Genomic DNA, 25883 nt, shown 5'->3' on the forward strand with positions numbered 1-25883 from the left:
TAATAACTGGTTGAACCATGAGCCATGCAATAACTGGTTATAATCCTATCGATGTAATTGAATAGGACTTAATCAGTCTGGCTGAGTTATTTATTTATTTGATTCTATTGTGTGGGTATGTTTCCAGTTGTTAGTTTTATCAGTATACTGTAGGTACTTTATAGTAGATGTATAATGTATAGCCTATTCCATTGACCATGTTATGTGGAAGTATCAGTTTAAATTCCATGGTACATGAATACGGTATCTAAGTACCTTGTATGAAGTACCAAAATACCACGTATAACCATCTGTTACCTTTACTGTACCATGATACCACCACAGTTTGGGTGCCTCTCCTTGACTGTCTCTCCTGGCTTTGTATCTACAGGGGCAGAGATTCCTTCAGACCCAAAGGTGGTGGCTGCCTCCAGTTGGAACATGTCCAGTGGAGCTGAAAGAGGTGAGTTTTAGCCCAGCTCTGCTAGGCCACTCAGGGACACCATTAGGTCTACAGTAATGTGACAGATCGGCAGTGATTGCTGGATGTTTTGTCTGGAGATGAATGTAAGTTTTGATTGCCAAAGCAGACAGCATTACTAGCAGGAACATGTGAGCTCTAGGATGGCAGTATTTTGAAAGAAGCTTGTTATGTGTCTTAAGTCATCCTAATTCCTCAGTCTGGTACAGTGCACACTAATTTGGGGGTTTCCGTGCTCATGGTAAACCTATCTGTTGTGTCTGTGCTATCGTTATAGATGCAAGTTGGAACAAAAGTCAGGAGAATCCAAGCAAGAACTTATTTTCCATAACATCACAAAATTTCAGAGCCCTCATACAACTCCATTTAGTTTCCCTCTTTCTCTCTCCTTCTTTTTTCTCACGCTAGTAAATACAAATACCTACAAACCTATTATCAGCACTCCATTCCTTCCATTTCAAGACCCTTTTATATTATTCTTTAATTTGCCATATGGTTTAAGTGTTTTTCCTGTCTTGAACCAAACTCAGTAGTAATTAAACTAATAAGAGAATTGGAGTCATTTTGTCCGCTATGCGATTTCTCCAAATGGTCCTAATTGCTTTAGGATTAATATTTAAATCTCAGACGGATTTGTTGCCTGGCGTTTGAATGCAGCTGTCCACACAAGAACTTTCTTTTGACTCCAAGGCTTTTTCTTTTGACCAGCAGCTGACTTATGCTTTAGGTCAGAAAACAGAAACGTTTTAAAGAAACAAAAGATCTTAAAATAATTCCTGTCTGTTAGATATGTTATGTATATGTTCATGGGTATTTCTTAAACTAGAAAGCAAACTCTTTTAAAACACATTCTTACTATTGTATTTAATGTGTAAATGCATATACTGTAGCATATATAATGTATATACTGTACATACAGTAAGAGTGTGAGTGTGTTTTAAAGAGTTTCCTTTTTATATATATATGCATCACAGGAGACTTTTTATTAAAAAAAATTCTGCAAGCCGTAATAATTTTCGCCACATTTAAAAATGTTAAAATGTAGTATTTTATGGAACCTGAATACACTCAGTGAAGTATTATTTTAGTATTTGTATCTTTATTTATTTTTGCACAATTTGACAACATTACAGCTTGATTAAAAATGGTGAACATTAAAATATTTGATTCCAGTTATATATACATTGATCTTTCTTCATGTTTCCTTCAAATATCCTATGTTTCATATTTAATCTCAAACATGCTGTTTATGACTATTGTCCTGTTGGTTGTATCCTTATTAAATGCAGGAACTGTGAGAGGAAAAGTCTTTTTCACACAATTAATATTTAAAATGATTTTTGATTATTTCACTCTTAGCCCTATAAAGCCTTCTATATCATATTTGATACATGGATTTCTAAATGATAAACATGACCAAAACTGTTGTACACAATCTTCTACGTGTATTCATGATATCTAATTGATAGTTTTTAGACTTTTTGCTGTGACATATTTAACCATTTTAATGAAGTAAACATAAGAATAACTTTTGGTTGCACTTTATTTTGATGGTTCCCTGTTGACTTTAACTAACTTTGCACCTGACCATCTCCATGTATTCTGGAGTTTCCCAAAAATACTACCTTTCCGGGACATAGTTTTGATGGAGATCCAAAAGATTTTAGAATATGATATACCAAGAAATTTCACTACATTGTATCTTGGAAAAATTACGCACTCTGTGTTAAGAAGTGATGTAAATCTTGTTAATATATTAAGTGTGGCATGTAAGAAGAGTATTACAAGACATTGATATAAGCAGGACATCCCCTTACTTGGAGAATGGATAGAAGTTGTTAAAGAAATATACAGTATGTGAAAGAATAGACTTTTATCTTTAGACTTAAAAAGGACCTATTTATAAAAATGCTGGAAGAAATGGATTGTGTACTGTAATGTAAACAATCAATGACTGTATATGTGAACCTATACTTGCAACCAAACAGAATGTATACCCCGTTCAATTGTTTTGTTTTGATTTTTCTCTTTATTTATTTTCCCTAATGATGTACGTCATTTTCTTGGATATAAATAAAAAAAATACAGTAAAAAAATAAATACATAACTTTGCACCTACATGTCAACTCTCATTTAGTATTAGTTAAGTATTAGTAGACTGTTAGGGGTATGGTTAGTAGAGTAAGGTCCAATCCCAATTCTATTTTATACCCCTTTGCCTTCCCCTACCCCTACCCCTAAGCGTTCCCCTTGCCCCTTGAAACAGAGTGCCAAGGTGTAGGGGTGAAAATATTCCCCTAAGAAATGGGACACCACTACTATACCATTACACGTCATCATACCCCGTTTATTTTATTAGTGTCCTGTGACATTTAACCAGTATAAACAGCTAAATGAAGTGCGTAGGCTATATCTAACAGAAATCAGGCACGTTTAACAAATTACTCACTCCCAACAGATTTTTGCGCTGTATTTGGACTTAATAAAACGGCGCTCATTTTCAGTTCAAAAACGTATGAGCCAGAGTTTCCTAAGATGATACAAGCCTGGTGAAGCCGCTTTTCCATCGGTCAAACTGTTCTCTTTGTTTATCAACCTTTCCATTCCGTGCTGTTCCGAGCCGGCCGGTACGGATATGTTTTCGTTATCTACTGTGGTGCTGCGATAATGTTCATACGGTATACGTCAAGTCAGTCATTCCCTTGGTAACGCAAGAGTTTACAGACGATATGTGATATAAATATCGACTGCGTTATGAAGGATGACCAGATATATATTTTTTAAACTATTATTAATATGTGTTCAAATCAATCAAATAGTGCGTTTAGCAAGCTACGGAGAAACTGGCAACCAGGCGACACACAAGTGATCGATCCCGAGTGGCAATATACACACATTCAAGCAGCACGGAGTCGGTGGAGGGAAACTCCTCACACCCCTTCGTTTGAAGTGTGGTCCTGAAAAATCTTCGGCTATCTGGCCCTTCCCCTTACCCCTACCACTCCAACCAAAAGAGAATCGAGACACCCCTACCCCTTCACGTGAACGCGCAAAACGAAGGGGTAGGGGAAAGAGAAGGGCTAAGGGGTAGAAATGGGATTGGGCCTAAATTGACATGTACTTGCAAAGTTACTTAAGCAGACAGTCTACTAATACTCTACTGATTCTCTAATATGAGTTTGTTGACATGTAGGTGAAACTTTACTTAAAGACAAGTCAACAGAATATCTAAAGTGGACCATCATAATAAAATTTTACCTAACTTTTATATTGGTATTAATATTCCATTTTATATCGGACATCCATTTCCCACATCCATTTATCAGCACGGTAAAAAAAGGAGCCTACTGTCCACACACCCACGCTGTGCGGCCAACAAAAGATGCCATTGTCTTGATTCCGCTAACTTTAAATAGTCAAATTACTTCTTCAAATCATTTGCTGATGTTTGATAAATAAACAACTGAATTACATGTGCATGTGGGTCTGTGTGTGGTTGGTTCCTTCTGGCTGAAGTTCATAACCAGTCACCGCATGCTTACATCATTTGAAGGAAGTGGAAGTGTCCAAAAGATTAGGTTTGTCAGTCAGATGCATTATGGGTCGGAACTGATCCCCCTGTGGTTGTATTCTTCATTCGGATCCATTTTTGGGGAACCATATTTGTATATTGTTATAAGAGAGCTGATGTTTGGATGGAGGAAATTAAGATGAAGGGATAAAGAAGATATCCTCCATGGGAAGGAAGGTAGCTCTCCCTTCAGCCACCCTCAGACCAGACATGTCTGGAACGAGAGCAAGAGGGTGGTAAAAAGAGAAGGGAGGAGGTGCAAATGGACAAGAGGAAGGAGAAAAAAGAAGAGAAATGGGAGTGGAGTAATGGTTAGATGCTGTGTATATTAGTCACTTCACTTGTCACCCAGACCTCAGATATCTCACTGTGGTTTCATATATTGAGATTGTGACCATAAGAAATGACTAAGGCCTTAAAAATGTGCATGATCAATATATTTTGAGGTGTGAATTTGCAGCGACTTGTCTTTGCAACACTGTCTAATGTCTTTCTTTTTGATACTAAGGACCCTCAAATTTGATAATGTGGTTCAAAAAAAGATATGTTTTCAGTCCCATTTATACTTCTGCAGAATTTTTTTTGTAATATTATAAAGACAGAATGTTGTTTGCAAAATTAAAATAATTGGCCTTTAAATTAAATTAATAATAGTGTAAACATTATTGCAAAATTAAATTATTAAATTTAAATATTTAATTATTATTGTAAATTGTTGCTAAATGGGCATAATTTACTCTTATATTATTATTGTTATAAAACCAAAAGATTGTTTTGTTTTTTGCTGTAAAAAAACCCTAGGGTTGTCAGTATAATTAAATACGTTAATAATAATAATACTCAGTAACATTTAATCTCATGATCATAAAACGTTTTTTAAAAAGAAATATCGATAGCAGTTATATAATGCAAAATAATATATCATTTTGCACCTGTTTTTTCATCTGGTATGAAATCAAGTATGTATTTTCGATAAAGTACAGTCTCAATAATTTTAGATGGGGTCAAGTATAGTCACTTTAATGCTTTAAGTGCACATAAAATTTCAACCAACAATATCGAGATCTCATTCACCTAAGTCCAGATGAAAAAAAAAAACAGCTTTTCCGATGTCCATTCCTCATATTCCTGTTAATGTTGTGGTCAACAAAATCCTGCTCAAATCTGCCACCAGATTCCTGGTAACCCTAGATGCAGTTTGAAAACTGCTGTCAGGTATAGTTTAAACAGTGCTGGGTTTTCTGAAAGGTGAATGATAGTCAGTGGAATTCAACCCCCACCACAGCAGGACTAATATTGTGGATGTACCTGCACAGCTGTGGGCCCTGCGGCTGCTTACCCTGCCTGTAACCCTGGGGGGCCACACTCATGGCTCCTACTCAATATACTTTTATTAATTTTCTCGTCAAAGTCACATTCCTTTCATTGCACCATAGTCTGGCCTCCTGTGAGAAGAAGCTACTGAGTTTGAAGATAGAGAAGGGGAACTTGTGTTACTAACCGCAGACTTAAAGGGATAGTTCACCCAAAAATGAAAATTCTGGCATAATTTACTCACCCTCAAGTTTGAATTTTTTTCTTCTGCTGAACACAAAAGAAGATGTTTTGAAGAATGTTGGTAACCCATCAACTGTTTGGTTACCCATATTCTTCAAAATATCTCCTTTTGTGTTCAGCAGAGGAAAGAAGTTCATACAGGTTTGAAACAACATGAGGATGAGTAAATGATGACAGAATTTTCTTCCTGTCCATTTAAGTGTACTAATGTGGCATGACATTTCAACCAACAGTTTGTATTTCACAGTTTGACCATTATGATTTATCATATCATACATCATAGATTATCACAGACAATTTTCACTGCTTCACAGATTTGTAGTGCACACAGGCACAACTTTTTAGATGGCCTTGGCTTTGAAAATATATTTATTTCTTCATGGGCATTGCAGAAAATTCTTGAGTAATGAGTTATATGCCTTGAACTGAAACTGCACCAAAATTAATATTAACATTACAACATTTGATTCTGAGCAACAATCTGAAAATCTGAAATGGCCTATGCCTTTAATGAATTAACTACTCATCTCATGAAGCATGATGAATGGCATAAATGAATCGGAAACAACAGTTCAATATGAAAACTGTGAATATGAAATATGGACTATGGATATTCATTGACTACGTATACAATTTTATATTATACCTTTCTTGAAAAATGTATATATTATCACTTAAGATCGATTTATCTATGGAGGAAAATTGTGTTTTGGAACTCCACTTTTGCACTTTAGTTAGTTATATAGGGGTAATTAGATTCACTGCACAATGTCCTAGTGTATTAGACTCTTTTAATCATGAGTAAGTATTGACAGATTGTTGGACTGTATGTATGATATGCTCACAGTAAATCCGCGCTGAGTGAGAGGAAAAGTTTACTTTCACTCTTTGCTTCTTGGCTGCACGAGTAGGACTTGTCAGGATGCCATCAAGAGCCTGTCAGAGCTTGTCTGCCAAACCGATCATATGACTCCACAGGAAGTCCCAGGGAACTATACAGAGGTTAAAATTATTTTTATGGAACAACTTTGATTGTCTGTTTTTCTCCAATATGATCTCATTAGTATTCATTTGCATTTATATATATATTTTTTTTTATTAAATGTTTGGACAGACACTGAAATGTATAAAATCAATGTACAATGTCATCATCTAAAACTTAAACCATTTTGTGTATTATTAGTATATACAGTAAAGTACAACCTCAGCAAGTACACTCACCTAAAGGATAAGGATTATTAGGAACGCCTGTTCAATTTCTCATTAATGCAATTATCTAATCAACCAATCACATGGCAGTTGCTTCAATGCATTTAGTGGTGTGGTCCTGGTAAAGACAATCTCCTGAACTCCAAACTGAATGTCAGAATGGGAAAGAAAGGTGATTTAAGCAATTTTGAGCGTGGCAAGGTTGTTGGTGCCAGTATTTCACAATCTGCTCAGTTACTGGGATTTTCACGCACAACCATTTCTAGGGTTTACAAAGAATGGTGTGAAAAGGGAAAAACATCCAGTATGCGGCAGTCCTGTGGGCAAAAATGCCTTGTTGATGCTAGAGGTCAGAGGAGAATGGGCCGACTGATTCAAGCTGAGAGAAGAGCAACTTTGACTGAAATAAGCACTCGTTACAACCGAGGTATGCAGCAAAGCATTTGTGAAGCCACAACACGCACAACCTTGAGGCGGATGGGCTACAACAGCAGAAGACCCCACCGGGTACCACTCATCTCCACTACAAATAGGAAAAAGAGGCTACAATTTGCACGAGCTCACCAAAATTGGACAGTTGAAGACTGGAAAAATGTTGCCTGGTCTGATGAGTCTCGAGTTGAGACATTCAGATGGTAGAGTCAGAATTTGGCGTAAACAGAATGAGAACATGGATCCATCATGCCTTGTTACCAATGTGCAGGCTGCTGGTGGTGGTGTAATGGTGTGGGGGATGTTTTCTTGGCACAATTTAGGCCCCTTAGTGCCAATTGGGCATTGTTTAAATGCCACGGCCTACCTGAGCATTGTTTCTGACCATGTCTATCCCTTTTTGACCACCATGTACCCATCCTCTGATGGCTACTTCCAGCAGGATAATGCACCATGTCACAAAGCTGAAATCATTTCAAATTGGTTTCTTGAACATGACAATGAGTTCACTGTTCTAAAATGGCCCCCACAGTCACCAGATCTCAACCCAATAGAGCATCTTTGGGATGTGGTGGAACGGGAGCTTCGTGCCCTGGATGTGCATCCCACAAATCTCCTTCAGCTGCAAGATGCTATCCTATCAATATGGGCCAACATTTCTAAAGAATGCTTTCAGCACCTTGTTGAATCAATGCCACATAGAATTAAGGCAGTTCTGAAGGCGAAAGGGGTGTCAAACACAGTATTAGTATGGTGTTCCTAATAATCCTTTAGGTGAGTGTATAACGTTGTTTTATGATGTAGAAAAATGGATTTGTGCTTTAAACCACATGTTACTAATACTAACAAGATCACACTGTTTTCAAAAGCACATACACATACTATTGTACATCTACTATAACCCAATTCTGGTTTTGGTCCTTTACCACAAAGTGTTTCAACATACCGTCTGTGTAACTTTCCCATAGATTTGAAGTGTTACTACATACGTTCTCCTCTATGGCCCTACTCAGACCAGAATGGGTCAGATCTGCTGAGCTCACTACAAGTGCTTTTATTTCCCTCCCACCACTCATGAAATATTAGGGGTTGTCATGTTTTTGCTGGCCCCTTATCAAAGTTAGCTGTAGGCCTGGCAAGACAGATTTTCTGGAGACAGAAGTTTCCAGAAGCTTCAAGAGGTTCTTCTGTCCCCTCTGGCGCTATCCACCCCAAAATGAGACAGACTAATGATTTACCACCTAGTGGCAACCGCTAAATATCATGTAAAGAATTCCTAACCGGCAGCTTAGAGGTTTGTTGCACATTGTGTGTGCGTATATAGTTACAAATACCCATAAACACTAAGAAAAGCCTCTTGGAAAAACTCTTGATTTACTACACATCAAATAATGACAGTTTAAAGGATTAGTTCTGTCATCATCACTCACCTTCATGTTTTACCAAAGCCGTATTACTTTTTTTCAACACTATTTCCTTTGGGTAATTTGAGTAAGTTAGCTACATTGTACGTTTTCAATAACTTTTCTGTCTTGTCCTTTCAGATCACTTTCTAAGGCTGGATGCTCCAATGAATAATATCACTACCTCCCTCGGACAGACAGCTGAGTTACATTGCCACGTTTCAGGGAATCCACCACCCACAGTCCGCTGGCTTAAAAACGATGCTCCTGTGGTCCCGGAACCACGCCGTGTCTCTTACAGGCCCACTCAGTATGGCTCGCGCCTAAGAATCAGAAACCTGGACACCACGGACACTGGCTACTTTCAGTGTGTGGCTACCAACACCTATGGCACAGTATCTACCACAGGAATCCTGTTTGTCAAGTTTGGTGAGTGTTTTTGTAATTTAACGATATTGTGATGATTTCATAATGACTGATGACGCAGAAAAACTTCAGGTTTGCATTTTTAAACGCATCCCATCTCAGAGGAACATCTTTAATAGCGCAGGAGGTCCTTTGTTGTTGTTTTTTTAAGTATACGTTTTTGTCTCCAGATGTTTCTCCTAAATTTTAAACGGATGCAGCAAACACCAAATTATAACATTTGCTGGATTGTGTGGGTAAGCAGATTGTATGAAAACAGACATAAAAGTAAACAAATTCATACGAATTAGCCAACAATTCGCCAAAATGTAAAACAGTTGCGAATTGCCATGAGATGTGCATCCGATTATGCCTATTTAGTAGGCGAAAAACAGTAGTAAACAGTAGGCAGTAGAAAAGCAGTATACGAAAAGTAATCGGATGACCATTCAAACTATATTGAACATACTTTTTTAACGGTTGCGAAATTCATTCCTCATTAAATGTAGTACTGAGACAGTACGTGATTTCGGACACACCTTGTGTTTTTTGTTGTTGTAGATTGTATGAAGAAATTAAGTTGTATGAAGAAAAACAGTTGATAATACAGTCTTTATCAAGATAAAAATGAAGTAATATCATTGCTATCTAGAAGAAACAGTTGCTGATATTAAAAAGATATTCAAGTAGTGCACACATAAATTTGGACCTGTTGCAAAGTAGTGGTCCCTCAATTTGGAATGAAGACCCTTGTAAATGTCCTGAAGCCCTGGGCTTTAAATGTGTTTTTAATGCATCTTCATAAGTGTAGCACTTTAAGGTCCTCAGACATTTACAGTAAAAATCTCAAGAAACTGTGTAGGTCTGATGAGATCACTGTAGTTATTCTCTACTCCATGATGCCAAAGAGCCATATTGGCCGCATGTGTTATGCTTCTTTGTGGGCGATTTGTTTCTAGTAGGTTGTTAAAAATCCCCACTCTCTCTTTCTTCCAGATCCTGCTCCCACCCCTCTGCCTGGAAGGCCTTCACCGTAAGTCCATTTTCCTTTCCTCTGTGCTGTACCCCATCTAAAAACCTCCATTATCTGTCATTGAATATACAAGAGCAAAGGGGGGGAGGGGGGACTTTGCATAGACAAATTATTTAATTGCCCCTACCCTGTCTTGGTGAAGCATTTCCATTTTATGTGTGAGTGAGTGGAGAATATAGACCTGCAAAGAAAGGAATGCATACTCTTTAATATATAATTATCCAAAATGTCTTGGTATGCTGAAGCATTAAGAGTTCCTTTCACTGGAACTAAGGGGCCAAGCCCAACCCCTGAAAAACAGCCCCACACCATAATCCCCCCTCCACCAAACTTTACGCTTGGCACAATGCAGTCAGGCAAGTACTGTTCTCCTGGCAACTGCTAAACCCAGACTCGTCCATCGGATTGCCAGACAGAGAAGTGTGATTAGTCAGTCCAGAGAACATGTCTCCACTGCTCTTGAGTCCAGTGGTGGTGTGCTTTACACCACTGCATCCGACGCTTTGCATTGTACTTTGTGATGTAAGGCTGCTCAGCCATGGAAACCCATTCCATGAAGCTCTTTACGCACTGTTCTTGAGCTAATCTGAAAGCAACACAAAGTTTGGAGATCTGTAGCTATTGACTCTGCAGAAAGTTGGCGACTTCTACGCACTGTGCGCCTCAGCATGCGTTGTTCCCGCTCTGTGATTTTACGTTGCTGTTGTTCCCAATTGCTTCCACTTTGTTATAATACCACTAACAGTTGACCGCACAATATTTAGTAGTGAGGAAATTTCACGAATTGACTTTTTGCACAGGTGGCAACCTGTACCGCGCTTGAATTCACTGAGCTCCTGAGAGCGACGCATTCACAAATGTTTGTAGCAGTCTGCATGACTAGGTGCTTGATTTTATAAACCTTTGGCCATGAAAGTGATTGGAAGCATAGGCACCCTGACTGGTCTGTGGCTATGCAGCCCCATATGCAAAAAACTGCGATGCACTGTATATTCTGACACCTTTCTAAGTTAACCAGCATTAACTTCTTGGGCAATTTGAGCTACAGTAGCTCGTTTGTTTGATCGGACCACACGGGCCAGCCTTCGCTCCCCACGTGCATCAATGAGCCATGGCCGCCCATGACACTGTCTCCGGTTCACTACTGTTCCTTCCTTGGACCACTTTTGATAGATACTGACCACTGCAGACCCGGAACACCCCACAAGAGCTGCAGTTTTGGAGATGCTCTGACCCATGCCATCTAGCCATCACACTTTGGTCCTTGTCAAACTCTCTCAAATCCTTACACTTGTCCATTTTTCCTGCTTCTAACTCATCAAATTTGAGGACAAAATGTTCACTTGCTGTCTAATATATCCCATCCACTAACAGGTGCCATGATGAAGAGATAATCAGTGTTATTCACTTCACCTGTCATAATGTTATGCCTGATCGGTGTGAATATATATACATACTGTAGATATATAATGTCAGTCTTTTATATATTATATATATATATATATATATATATATATATATATATATATATATATATATATATATATATATATATATATATATATATATATATATATATATATAATATTATTATTATTATTATTATTATTATTATTATTATTATTATTATTATTATTAAATTCTGTAATCAATTTGTCGTATTTTCATTGCAATTTAATTTGTCACTGTTGTCTCAAACAAGTTTTATATTAGAATTGAGATGGAAAAACTACAATGAAAGCTACACTGCAATTCTAATCATTCATTGCAGATGTGTATCAAGAACTAGTCAGAGGTATGGTAATTAAAGAGTGTTCTGTAAATTTCTGATTTATAGTTTTACGGTAAGAGAGAGAGGTCCGGAGACTTCAGCAGGTCAATTCTAGGTTAGCAAAGACAAATGAAGATATTGTCCATGTTGCTTGCATGTGTCTTGTTTAAGGTTGTATGAACTGTAGCATTTGTATGTCTAACTTCATTAAAATCAGCCAGCACCTGTTTGTGCTAAAATGTACAACCAGGCTCACCACATGTTTCTGTTTCAGCCCACTCAGATTTCAGACAGTACATTAATACACTGCCTTTGTGTTTCTCTTTTAATCTTACCATATTTCCATGCTGCAGGCTTCAACACCTACTGTAGCCATTTAGCATTGAAGGGAGCATAGATATTTATTTGATAGATTTATGATAGCATATGGTTTTTAGATCCCTGTAATACTTTCAATTTAGTGCAAATTGAGTACGTTGTTTTTGCCTTCACTAGCATCTTCTCATATTATGTTATAAGTAAACAATCGCGTGGTTTTTATTTACAGTACTGATGCGAATCTCAAAGTGCTGCAGATAGCATTTCTCAGTACTGTGGATAGTCTCCGTCCAAATCAAAGAATGAACCCCTGACCGTTTGACGTGGCTGGCCGTGCTCCAAATCACATTAATATTGATTAAAGTCCACAAACCTGCCTGTGTGCCTCTAAGCCTCGTACAGGCGGCAGCACGGCTAGTTTTGAGCTTGCTGCCGTCATTGCGCTGCCTGCATTGAGGTGCACAGAGATCCCTTTGAGCCATATGTTGGCCTGTTGGTAATCATTAGTGTCATCATCAAAGAAAGTCATCCTGTCAGCTTCCATCAAGGGGGAAAGGGTCAGTGCGCTGTCTGTCTTCTTTGCACTCTTTCTCCTTTATGTGCTTCCTTTTTTTTTCCCGGAGAAGTATCAAAGTGTGAGTTGGTGAGCGGTACCTGGTAAAGAGGGTGTGGGGCGAGAGTGTCCCTGGTGACATGTTGTGGCTGGGGCTCTAATGAAACTCTTCCTTTAATGAACTCCAGAGCAGAGGTATGTTTGGAGGTCTGGTGTCAATGCATACACTGAAAGCTGAACTAGCCACAGCTGGTCTTGAGCTGGCCTTGTAGTGGGGAAGAGAGGAAATATGAGAGAAAGTGGGGAGGGGTATTGATGTCTGAAGGGCAAAAGGTCAATGAATAGACAGGGAAAAAGGGATTCACATTCAATTCACATGTATTTGTATAGTGCATTTCACAATACATATTGTTTCAAAGCAGCTTTACAGAAAATGCACGTTTCTACATTACAATTTACAGTAATCTGTTATCAGATGTGACTGTCCAAGTAAGGTCTCAGAATTTCTAAGATAATGCAAATCATGTATTTAGATAACATCATGTAGAAACATTGAGCTCATTAAAGCAATTATTACAAGATTTGGCAAAATGAGGCAAAAATAGGAAAGAATGTGGTGAGACGGTCGTAGGTTAACAGTTTAGCAACTTGTTGTACATTCTGACAAAAAAAAGCAAGTTATCTATTTTAACATTTCGAAAGCTAGTGGTTTAGTGGCAAGATAACCAGTTATAAATTTGTTCAAAAAGTCTCACAGTCTAATTTTCATTGTGAAATTACTCTAATGTCCTAATGTCATTCTAAACATCTAACACTTTCTTCTATAAAACACAAAAGAAGATATTTTAAATATATATGCTTTATTGTCCATACAATGAAAATCAAAGGTGTCCAGTGTTGGTTTGGGCCACGCTGACTGTCATTGTAATTGTAGCTTGATATCACGATTTTTCTTGTATTTGGGACTTAATATCTCACAAACGTGACTTCATGTCTCAGAAATGCGACTTTATTTCCGGTCTTAATAATGTGTAATATTGGTATTGTGTCTTAATACCTTACAGTTGTGACTTTATTTCTCATAATTGCGACTTTTTCTTGTATATGCAACTTAATATCTTACAATTGTGACTATTTCTAATAATTATGACTTCATGTCTCACAATTGCAGCTTAGTTGTTGGACCACATTGACTTTCATTGTATGGACACAAACAGTTGAAACATTTTTCTAAATATTATCTTTTATGTTCCACAGAAGAAAGATAGTCAATAAGGTCTTGAACAACGTAAGGGTGAATAAATGATGACAGATTTTCATCTTTGGCTGATCAAACCCTTTAAGAGTTTGATCACAATGGCCGCCCATGAGCCCTTTATGGCAGAGGAGGTTGTTAGGTGGTTGTTTGTTTGATGAGGGTGGATTTGGCTTTGATTCAGTTATGTGAGGTTAACTCGTCTTTATCTTTTGCAAACGGAAGGGCTTGAATAAGGTAAGCTGGTCTTAAAACAGCAGGTAGGGGCAAGCGTCTACATACAGTCCTCTGTTGTGTCTTGCACGTCTCAGATGCTCACCACAGCTGCACGTCATGATTACTCACACTGAAGACCTTATTCATAGACTTTTTAATAAATGCAATATGTTTTCTTCCCCCTTTTCACTGCCCCTCACTTTTAACGTTGCCTTTTTTATGGGGACCACCTGGAAAGGAGGTAATCGAACACCAATGGATGAGGAATGGGCCTGAACCTTGAAAGGAGAAACAATGGTCACTGTTGTTCTGGCCCAAATGTCAGCCCTCCTGTAGGATAGAGGTCACAGCATCACACATCACTCGCTCGCTCTCTCTCTCGTCCGCTGATGCTGTTGATGCTCGGGTGTTGTTGAGAAGCACAGTAGGAAGAATTTAATAGACTAGAGCAAACTTTTAAGGGAGATAAGTAACTCATCAATCAACATTCCCTCTTCTTCCTTGAAGCAATTTGATCACTGGTTGCTCTTTAATAGCTCAGAATTTACTGCCATTCTCAGTTTTGTTTCTCACAATTCTCACAATTGCAGTTTACTTTCCCACAACTGTGATTTTATACCTCACAATTGTCACTTTATTTCTTATTTTAAACTTGATCTCACAGTTACTTGGCTTTTTATTAAAAAAAATGTATTACTATCTCACAATTGTGACTTCTTATCATACAGGCTCCCATACACTGTAGCTTAAAGGTGAAGTATGGAAGATTATTATGTTAAAATATTTTCTCTTAAAGGGTTACTTCAGAGATTTAGCATTAAGCTTTGTATCAGTAGAAACTTGGTAGTATATTCAAATTATGGTACTTTCCCCCCTCATATCCCCCTGAGACGAGAGAATTATGCATTTATTTCTGGAAAAAATCCTCAGATGACACAAATATCGTAATTTTTTGGCCAGAGGCTAAAGACTACAGCCAGTGGAAGGAGCTAGTTCCGCATGTTTTCAACCCGCCCACAGGGGAGGGATCTCACTCACCGAATGTAAATGCGCACAGCCGCTCGGATCGGTCTTTAATAACGGAGCGATGTGGAGCAAAGCGAGTGTTTCAACTTTTCAATTAATTCTTATGAAAGTTAAGCTTCCATATGCGATCTGAAAACGCGCCAGACTGGACACGCGCCGAGAATGACTGAGCTCAGCTCGAATGAATTCTGACTCCTGCTGCGTCTGTGCCATGACTTTCGTTTGGCTAACTCACACGTTATTGAAAAGACACGTTCAGTTTTTAATTGTAGTGTTTATTCTCTAACTGAACGAAATGATTGTATTACTATGAAAAACAAAACAACGCTGGGCAAGTGATAACCTGTAGCCATGGCTTTGGGAGTGGCCTCGTTGGGCAGCGAAGCAAGTGCATTCTGAGAGTTGTTGTCTTTCATCCACATGAGACAAAAATACATTTTCTGCCTTTTCTCAGTCTAGAAGGCACTAAATTCGAAAATAATTTCACATTTCTACTACATAAATAACCCAGTTTAAATACACATTCATCTTCCCAGCGCTGAAGTACCCCTTCAACTGTTCATTGACTACTATTACCATATTGTTCCGAATATAAGACAACCCTGATTATAAGATGCCCATTTGGCATTTTGATAAAGAAAATAATGAATTTTCATACTGCATATTTTTCATATTCTAATTTTTATATTGAAAGTATAGTAAATAAAATACACCAATGATCACATTTAAAAATAAACACTTTTTGGCACACCATAAAAATAACTTGTACCCACCTGAATTATATAACAATTAGGCTATCCATCTCATAGTGAAAACCATGTAGCTGACCAAAATTTCAGTGGAAGTGAAATCTGGGTGCCATCTTATGCTTTAAAATCATGTACGGGGGATGTTCGGTTCCATCAGCGAGGCACGCAAACATGACTGTCACCCGGCTCTTAGACGGTAAGCTTTCCTTTGCCTGTTTGCGTTTTTAAGACTATCTTTTCGCACTTGCGATCTGGGTGAGGCACGATGTACGAAAGGCGTTTGCAAGATTGTTTGGGAATATGCTTTATTTTTGTAATTACGTGGTGCCACTAGTGTCACCAAAACTACATCCTTCACCTTTAACTGGTATAGCATGTGTTGAATGCGCTGTAATTTTTTTCAATTAAAGGCCTTGAAAATTACAACCCCCAACAGTTTGCACCATTTCTGATTCTTGTTTTTAGTTAGGCTATATGTCTATCTGCCATCACTAGCCTCTCTTAGAATGAGCTGCTTTCAGTTAAAGTGGTGCACATTAATCATGCTGGAAGAGCTGCTAAGGTTATCCTTATCAAAATATCATTACTGTAGACATGAGTTCTGTACTGTGATTTTAGCATGAAGGACAGTCTAATGTACACAGTGCAGTTGTGCTGCTGGTTTCCCATGAAACATCAACGGAATTCTTTAAAAGTAGGCACTTAAACTGTACGTTTCTTCAAGGTTGTTTATAGCATCCCTTTTTTACTGTTTGAAAAGATTAATATTACCGTCAGGGCCTTGTCATGCCTGTTTAACGTTCTCCCGACTGTCCGAAATAGAATGTTTTTCTTGAATAAAAGGAAATTGAACAATTTCTGTTTTAACTGACTTGCTAAATGGTGGATCAAAATGATCTTTAAAAAAGTCCTGAGCATTGTTCGCTCAAGGCTGGGCTGTTGGGGTATGGGTGCTGGAGACATCCCAGAAGCCTCAGCATTGTCTGAAGGAGCACATCCAAATGGGGGCCCCTTGTCCTTTTTTTGAGTAACGACTACCATAATACTTCTGAAAGCTATTCAAGTGCTTCAGTTTTAGAAAGCTCTCCATTTCAGCAAGGACTTAACAAAGGGCTCTCATAAATTCTGATCTGTAGTCTTTGATTAAAGTTCTGCTGTTTAGTCTTGATGTAACATACAGGAATTGATTCTTTTGAAGATGTATTTGGTCTTTCAGAACCATGTCACTGTGGTGTGTTGTTATGGACATTAATCTAATTGTAAAGTTATGAAAGTAACAAGCAGCTGCTTGTGTAGCGTTCTGAGTTGGCTCATTGAGTTACGGAACTTGTAAAAACAGCTCAGATTTACTGCAAGTTCATAGTTCTTAATGTTTTTTTTTTTCTTACAGACATTTTTAATCTAACGGGACACATTACCTTTAGAACTGCTCACTATATATCTATGAAAGCCAGTTTTCCACCTCAGTAAAAAAATTAAGGAATTGTGACTATTTTTACTTTTGGATTTCTTGTGATAGCAACTTTATATCATATGATTGTGGTTTTATATCTAACTATTGTGACTTGTATCTCACAATGTGACTTTATTACCTATTATTACTAGGATGACATTATCAGCATTTTAATGTAGTTTGTGTTAATTCTTCTTTTCACAGCATTTTTATTCAACATTTACATATTCCATTGTGTACAAATTACCTGCTGACCTGACCAAATATGCAATTGTTATTGTAGCCTGAAAACAACTACAGAAAACTAGCTCGCCATGTGAGCACATACAGGCTCGGTCAAGATCTAAATCTCTGGCTTGTTATGGAGCTCTTTTAACTAAGTGTTGATTGACTGAAGATTGGAGCTTTAATATGAGTCTCTTGGTATATGACCTTTAACCTGGTATACTCTATGGCGGAGGTGCAGTCTGAAACTTGAGCCTGACCTTTCGTCAGAACTTCTTTTTCAGTCTGAGGGCAAGCAGTGTGGGTCAGCATACCTCCCCAGCACCCCATATGACGGCATATTAACCTCTACCACTCAATTACATCAGCAGACCACACCGTCCTGCCAGTGGACTGCCTGTTTATCTTTATTTTAATGGTCCGTTTATATATGCCAGCTGATATTAGGTCATCACAGACACAAATATTTGCATTTCAGTTAACCACAGCAAGGATGCATGAAGGTTGGTTCTAAACAATTTTATAGACTATAAAACACAAATATAAAGGTTAACATTTTTGGGCCTGTGAAATATCTTATATTTAGAATATATAAGTGTGTGTGTGTGTGTGTGTGTGTGTGTGTGTGTGTGTTGTGTGTGTGTTGTGTGTGTGTGTGTGTGTGTGTGTGTGTGTGTGTGTGTGTGTGTGTGTGTGTGTGTGTGTGTGTGTGTGTGTGTGTGTGTGTGTGTGTGTGTGTGTGTGTGTGTGTGTGTGTGTGTGTGTGTGTGTGTGTGTGTGTGTGGGTGTGTGTGGGTGGGTGTGTGGGTGGGTGGGGTGGTCCAGGTAAACCCTACGTTATAAGGACAAAATGTCCCCACATTTTTGGTCCCTATGATGAAAATGTGGGTGTGTTCATGTTTTTCTATCCCAGTGGGGACTTCTACCTGAAAGCGCACAGACTCATGGGGACTCGACCTAAATTGAGGTCCCCATGATGAAACAAGCTTATAAATCATGCAGAATGAGGTTTTTTGAAAATTTAAAAAGGCATAACGTTTTGTGTGATGGGTAGGTTTATGGGTAGGGTTTGTGTAAGGGGATAGAATATACAGTTTGTACAGGATAAAAACCATTACGTCTATGGAGAGTCCCTTCAAAGATAGCAAACCAGGTGTGTGTGTGTGTGTGTGTGTGTGTGTGTGTGTGAGTGTATAATTATGATATGGAATTTGTTCATATATTTATATTGTCTCTGACTGTACATGTATTGTTTGAGTGTATGAGCTCATTTATGACATTTTATGATGTTAAACTGTACATTTACTCACTCATTAAAAAAAAATCAAATTTTATTTTTATGTAGACGTAACAGTATATGCATAGGAAATACTGGAAATATGCAATCTTAATGCAACTGATTGGTTGCTATAAATTATTAAGAAGTTTTACATTTTTTGGAGACTTGACCTGGTGGGTATTTTGACATGTTTAGTGGTGGACAGTTACTGATGCCATTTCATAACCCTTTAAATATCACTGACATGCAATGCACACTCACAAAATGCAAAGTAGTATTTTATATTATTTTATACTTTTCTATAATTTTTACAATATATATTCAGAGTATCTCCAGTCTCTCCCTCTATCAGTATTCTACCTTTTTCTATTGACTCTCTACCCTGCCCTGCACCCTCTCTTCAAGATTTTCCATGAACAAAGTCTGGCAGCCAAAGCATTCAGATTTTCGTTCCATGTGAGCTACAGCGGGTGCACGTTTAGACACACAACTGTAAATATGAATGAAAGCTCAGAAACGCTTTCTTTCTCTCTCCTCTTAAGTTATGTCTCATTCCTATTACTTTTAGAGGGACATGGGGCCAGTAAATTTGCTTTTATTGGGAGAGCATGAACTTTATTCCCAGGGCCCCTCTCAGATGGATAACCCTTTACCCGCATCGCCAGTTCCTTTCTGTTTTAATGCATTTTACAGCCTTGGATATGCTTATGTTATGAAATAATGTCTTGGTGAAGATAGTTTAATGATATATATAACATATAATGATTTGTTCTGTTGATATAGACAGAGATAAATAGGTCATGCATAAGGAAAGCAGAGACAGTTGTGTACAGTGAGATTATGTATTGATATTCCACGGTTTACGTGGAGTAACTGTGTTTTCCTACACCTGGAAGTTAGCCGTGAGTAATGCATAATTACTCAAGGTTCCCCACTCTCTATAAAAACACACCGGCTGTGTTAAACCTGCATGTTCTTGTCATTTAAACAGCCGCGTTCGCATTATGATCAATAGGCTTTGTCTTTGTAAATCATAAGGTGTGACAAATCGCAAGCACATATCAAAACATGGTGGAGAAGCTTTCTTGGATAAAGGTTGTTCTTTACTCTGCTTAGTGATTATATGAGTCATGTTGTCAGTTTAGCGGTGCTTTGCCAATTCTGTGAGCCAACGCTGATTACAGCATGAACTTCAGTCGCCTTTTTGGCAGACAAATGTAGATTCACGCAGAGCGCAATAACATATGAGGTAAATAACAGTGGTGTCAGGATTCAGTTGTATAAATTTCGCACAAGCAGATGCATTCACACCCATATCTATTGAAACGCGCGCACACACTGAGTGCGAAATCAGAGTGCCCCTTTAGTATTCAGCACAAAAACTTCTTGTTCACTATGCACAGCAGTTTAACCAGGTGCTAATTACTGAAATAGTACCATAATTATTTCAATAAAGTTTTTTTTATGTTTCATTTAAAAAAATATATACAGTGGCAAGAAAAAGTATGTGAACCACTTGCAAAATCTGTGAAAATGTAAATAATTTAAACTAAATAAGAGGGATCATAAAAAATGCATGTTATTTTTTATTTAGTACTGTCCTGAATAAGATATTTTACATAAAATTTTTTTACATATAGTCCACAAGACAAAACAAATAGCGGAATTTATTCAAATGACCCCGATCAAAAGTTTATGAACCATTGATTCTCAGTGCTGTGTTGTCACCTGGATGATCCACGGCTGTTTTTTTGTTTTGTGATGGTTGTTCTTGAGTCCCTTGTTTTTCCTGAGAAGTTAAACTGCCAAATGTTCTTCAGAAAAATCCTCCAAGTCCTGCACATTCTTCAGTTTTCCAGCATCTTTTGCATATTTGAACCCTCTCCAACAATTGAGGGACTCAAACACAACTATTAAAAAAAGGTTGAAACATTCACTGATGCTCCAGAAGGAAACGCAATGCATTAAGAGCTGGGGGTGAAAACTTTTGAACAGGATGAAGATGTCCAAATTTTTCTTATTTTGTTTAAATATCTTTTTTTTTTTTCCATTTAGTACTGCCCTTCAGAAGCAACAGATTGAGTACAATTTACCTTGATTTTCAAATCCAATAAGTTTTCACCCCCGGCTCTTAATGCATCGTGTTTCCTTCTGGAGCATCAGTGAATGTTTGAACCTTTTTTAATAGTTGTGTTTGAGTCTCTCAATTGTCCTCAGTGTGAAAAGATGGATCTTTAAATCATACAATCGTTGCTGGAGAGGGTTCAAATATGCATAAGATGCTGGAAAACTGAAGAATGTGCAGGACCTGGAGGATTTTTCTGAAGAACATTGGGCTGTTTAACTGCTCAGGACAAACAAGGTACTCGTGAACAACCATCACAAAACAAAAAAACAGCCATGGATCATCCAAGGAACGACACACAGCACTGAGAATCAATGGTTCATAAACTTTTGATCAGGGTCATTTTAATAAATTCAGCATTTTTTTTGTCTTGTGGACTATATGTAAAAAAAATTTATGTAAAACTATCTTATTCAGGACAGTACTAAATAAAAAATCACATACATTTTGTATGATCCCTCTTATTTAGTTAAAATTATTCACATTTTCACAGATTCTGCAAGCGGTTCACATACTTTTTCTTGCCACTGTATATATTATTATTATTTTATTTTATATTTTAATTATAAGTAATTCATTAAATGAGGGAAAACAACATTAATTTTCATAAAAATTGTGAACTGGTCTACATGATGAGGAATTGCGTCATGCAAATTGTCTTTAGCACAAATTTTGTAGGTGTGTTTGCGCCGATACCTTGTTGGCTTAATTCCCTTAGTGTATCAGATGCTGAAACAATGCAGACAGCATGTGCAAATAAATAACACTATCAGCTAACGCAGTTCATTCTTTGTTTACTTCCCCTAATCACTTGTTGTCACACCTCGTCTCGTCAGCTGTGTTTGTTATTGAATGATCAGTACACATTGTGGCTCAGTGAATAGAAAAACAAACATGGACTATTTTGCGCCATGTATGTTGTCACCTCTCGTCCTAATGGGCTCCTTACAGCTTGACCTTTCTGCCCTCTTTTGTTTAGAAAATCACTCAACTGCACATTGTATAAGCAAATCATCTGTGGGGGTTATAATACACCCGTACAGACAATCTCCAGATTATTTGTTTCGCCGAAAGTAGTTGCACCCCAGTGGACATGGACCTTTAAATTGAGAAACTGGAGCCTGAGCCTCAGCGTTACTCTCAGGGGATGTGACATGGTCAGTGAAGAGATGGGGCAGATAATCTTCTAGGTTCCTTTAGGATAAAGCACAGATAATAGATTTAATTGCACAGCTAATCAGGCTTCTGTTGGATGTTGATGTAGAGCTGTCAGGATACCACTATTTTAATACCAGTGACATTTCATGATGCCTGATGGCAATTTTGACAACATAGAAAAATCTAAGATGTCATTGATTTATGTAATTTGTGTACGCATACTGTTTAACAAGTTAAACATTAATATAAATATTACAATTTGAAACAATGGCATGGACCTTCAACATTGACATTGTCATTGAGAAATAAGAAAAGTGAGTGTTTCTCCCCGATGATGATGATTGTTATTATTATTTTTGTTGTTGTTGCTATATTATAACAACTCTCGGAGTATTTGGCATGGTAATGCTACAGCAAATGTTGACCAAGAATTTGAAGGCTGAGTATTAAATAATTTAAAAAATGTATATATATATATATATATATATATATATATATATATATATATATATATATATATATATATATATATATATATATATATATATATATATATATACAGTGAGGAAACTAAGTATTTGAACACCCTGCTATTTTGCAAGTTCTCCCACTTAGAAATCATGGAGGGGTCTGAAATTGTCATCGTAGGTGCATGTCCACTGTGAGAGACATAATCTAAAAAAAATTATCCAGAAATCACAATGTATGATTTTTTAACTATTTATTTGTATGATACAGCTGCAAATAAGTATTTGAACACCTGTCTATCAGCTAGAATTCTGACCCTCAAAGACCTGTTAGTCTGCCTTTAAAATGTCCACCTCCACTCCATTTATTATCCTAAATTAGATGCACCTGTTTGAGGTCGTTAGCTGCATAAAGACACCTGTCCACCCCATACAATCAGTAAGTATCCAACTACTAACATGGCCAAGACCAAAGAGCTGTCCAAAGACACTAGAGACAAAATTGTACACCTCCACAAGGCTGGAAAGGGCTACGGGGAAATTGCCAAGCAGCTTGGTGAAAAAAGGTCCACTGTTGGAGCAATCATTAGAAAATGGAAGAAGCTAAACATGACTGTCAATCTCCCTCGGACTGGGGCTCCATGCAAGATCTCACCTCGTGGGGTCTCAATGATCCTAAGAAAGATGATAAATCAGCCCAGAATTACACTGGAGGAGCTGGTCAATGACCTGAAAAGGTTGGTAATACACTAAGACGTCATGGTTTGAAATCATGCATGGCACAGAAGGTTCCCCTGCTTAAACCAGCACATGTCCAGGCCCGTCTTAAGTTTGCCAATAACCATTTGGATGATCCAGAGGAGTCATGGGAGAAAGTCATGTGGTCAGATGAGACCAAAATAAAACTTTTTGGTCATAATTCCACTAAACGTGTTTGGAGGAAGAAGAATGATGAGTACCATCCCAAGAACACCATCCCTACTGTGAAGCATGGGGGTGGTAGCATCATGCTTTGGGGGTGTTTTCTGCACATGGGACAGGGCGACTGCACTGTATTAAGGAGAGGATGACCGGGGCCATGTATTGCGAGATTTTGGGGAACAACCTTCTTCCCTCAGTTAGAGCATTGAAGATGGGTCAAGGCTGGGTCTTCCAACATGACAATGACCTGAAGCACACAGCCAGGATAACCAAGGAGTGGCTCTGTAAGAAGCATATCAAGGTTCTGGCGTGGCCTAGCCAGTCTCCAGACCTAAACCCAATAGAGAATCTTTGGAGCGAGCTCAAACTCTGTGTTTCTCAGTGACAGGCCAGAAACCTGACTGATCTAGAGAAGATCTGTGTGGAGGAGTGGGCCAAAATCCCTCCTCCAGTGTGTGCAAACCTGGTGAAAAACTACAGGAAACGTTTGACCTCTGTAATTGCAAACAAAGGCTACTGTACCAAATATTAACATTGATTTTCTCAGGTGTTCAAATACTTATTCACAGCTGTATCATACAAATAAATAGTTAAAAAATCATACATTGTGATTTCTGGATTTTTTTTTAGATTATGTCTCTCACAGTGGACATGCACCTACGATGACAATTTCAGACCCCTCCATGATTTCTAAGTGGGAGAACTTGCAAAATAGCAGGGTGTTCAAATACTTATTTTCCTCACTGTATATATATATATATATATATACTGTTCCCACAAAGTTTGGAGCATGAAATTGTCCAAAATGTCTTACTGTATTAAAGCCTAGTTCACACTGCCTGATTTTAGCCCCCATTTTGACTCGTCGACAGGTTTTGCGAAATCGACGACAAATGCCCGAAATCATAGTCAAATCGTTTTTCGTGCACGTGAGTGACAATCACGCAGTGTGAATGATCGAAGACGCGATCAGGGAGAATCGCCTGCCCATTGATCGACAGCCAATGAGAGCAAGATACAGGACAGCGGGAGGCTCGGGGAGGAGTTGAATATTAGACCATAATATTAGAATTTTAATAGATATATGTACAGTTATATCAAACAGAAGCAAAGCACAAACATTTGCTTGATCAGCCGTAACAGCAGCACATTGCAATGTTATTTATTTGCCTCAAACTCTCTTTGCAGAACACAATCCTTGCTCCCTGGGTCTCCCCAACCATTTCCTCCACCATAATCTTTTTTATTTTTCTCCCTTTTGCTGCAAATCAGCGCACAGACAATTTGGACCGCAAGTTTCTGCACTGCAGTCTATATTTTTAATAACAATTCCAGTCTCGCACGAGAACTCCAGTCTGACGCACGTGTGGTCTTACGTTGTTCCCTTCCTCATTGTACAAGTCCCCTAGAGTTAAATAGTTGAGTTTTACCGTTTTTGAATCCATTCAGCCGATCTTTGTATCTGGCGGTAGCACTTTTAGCATAGCTTAGCATACATCATCGATTCTGATCAGTCTATTAGCATCTCATTCAAAAAATGACCAAAGACACTTCAATATTTTTCCTATTTAAAACTTGATTCTTCTACAGTTACATCGTGTGCTAAGACCAACTGAAAATGAAAAGTTGCGCCTATAAGGCTAGGAACTACTTTCTCATTCCTGCGTAATAGTCGCGGATCTTCGCGGCCGTACCATGGCTGCAGCGGCGCAATGATTCGTTGGTATTCTGTGAAACATGGTGGTAGTATACACCTTCGACTTACTATCACAGCCCTTTACAACACACAGAACCATGGCTAATCACACAGGTAAATCCACAACACAATTTGTCGGCTGCAAGCCTGCAACTTTCTCTGCAACTACACGAACTTAGTGCCGGTCACATTGAAAGTTACCTAGCTGGGGGCTACTTTCAGGCGCTGCGTAATATCATTGTGCTGCTGCAGCCATGGTACGGCCGCGAAGATCCGCGACTATTACGCAGGAATGAGAAAGTTGTTCCTAGCCATGTAGGTGTAGAAAATCGCAACTTTTCATTTTCAGTTGGTCTTAGCACACGATGTAACTGTAGAAGAGTCAAGTTTTAAATAGGAAAAATATTGAAAGTGTCTTTGGTCCTTTTTTGAATGAGATGCTAATGGACTGATCAGAATCAATGATAAAGCAATGATAAAAGTGCTACCGCCAGATACAAAGATCGGCTGAATGGATTCAAAAACGGTAAAACTCAACTATTTAACTCTAGGGGACTTGTAAAATGAGCCTATTTTCAAAAAATGAGTTCCTTTAACTCTG

General features: G+C 38.1%; 1 protein-coding gene across 1 annotated transcript in view; it reads left to right on the forward strand.

Moving 5' to 3' along the window:
• Positions 1-25883, forward strand: part of ror1 (receptor tyrosine kinase-like orphan receptor 1) — a 136637-nt gene that overhangs the window by 90296 nt on the left and 20458 nt on the right. The window contains exons 2-4 of the mRNA XM_079840918.1: positions 371-442; positions 8774-9061; positions 10034-10070. Of these exons, the coding sequence (XP_079697044.1) occupies positions 371-442; positions 8774-9061; positions 10034-10070 (397 nt within the window). The remainder of the gene's footprint in view (positions 1-370; positions 443-8773; positions 9062-10033; positions 10071-25883) is intronic.

The sequence above is a fragment of the Gobio gobio genome, assembly GCF_949357685.1.
Source record: "Gobio gobio genome assembly, chromosome: 17".
Taxonomy (NCBI): Eukaryota; Metazoa; Chordata; class Actinopteri; order Cypriniformes; family Gobionidae; genus Gobio; species Gobio gobio.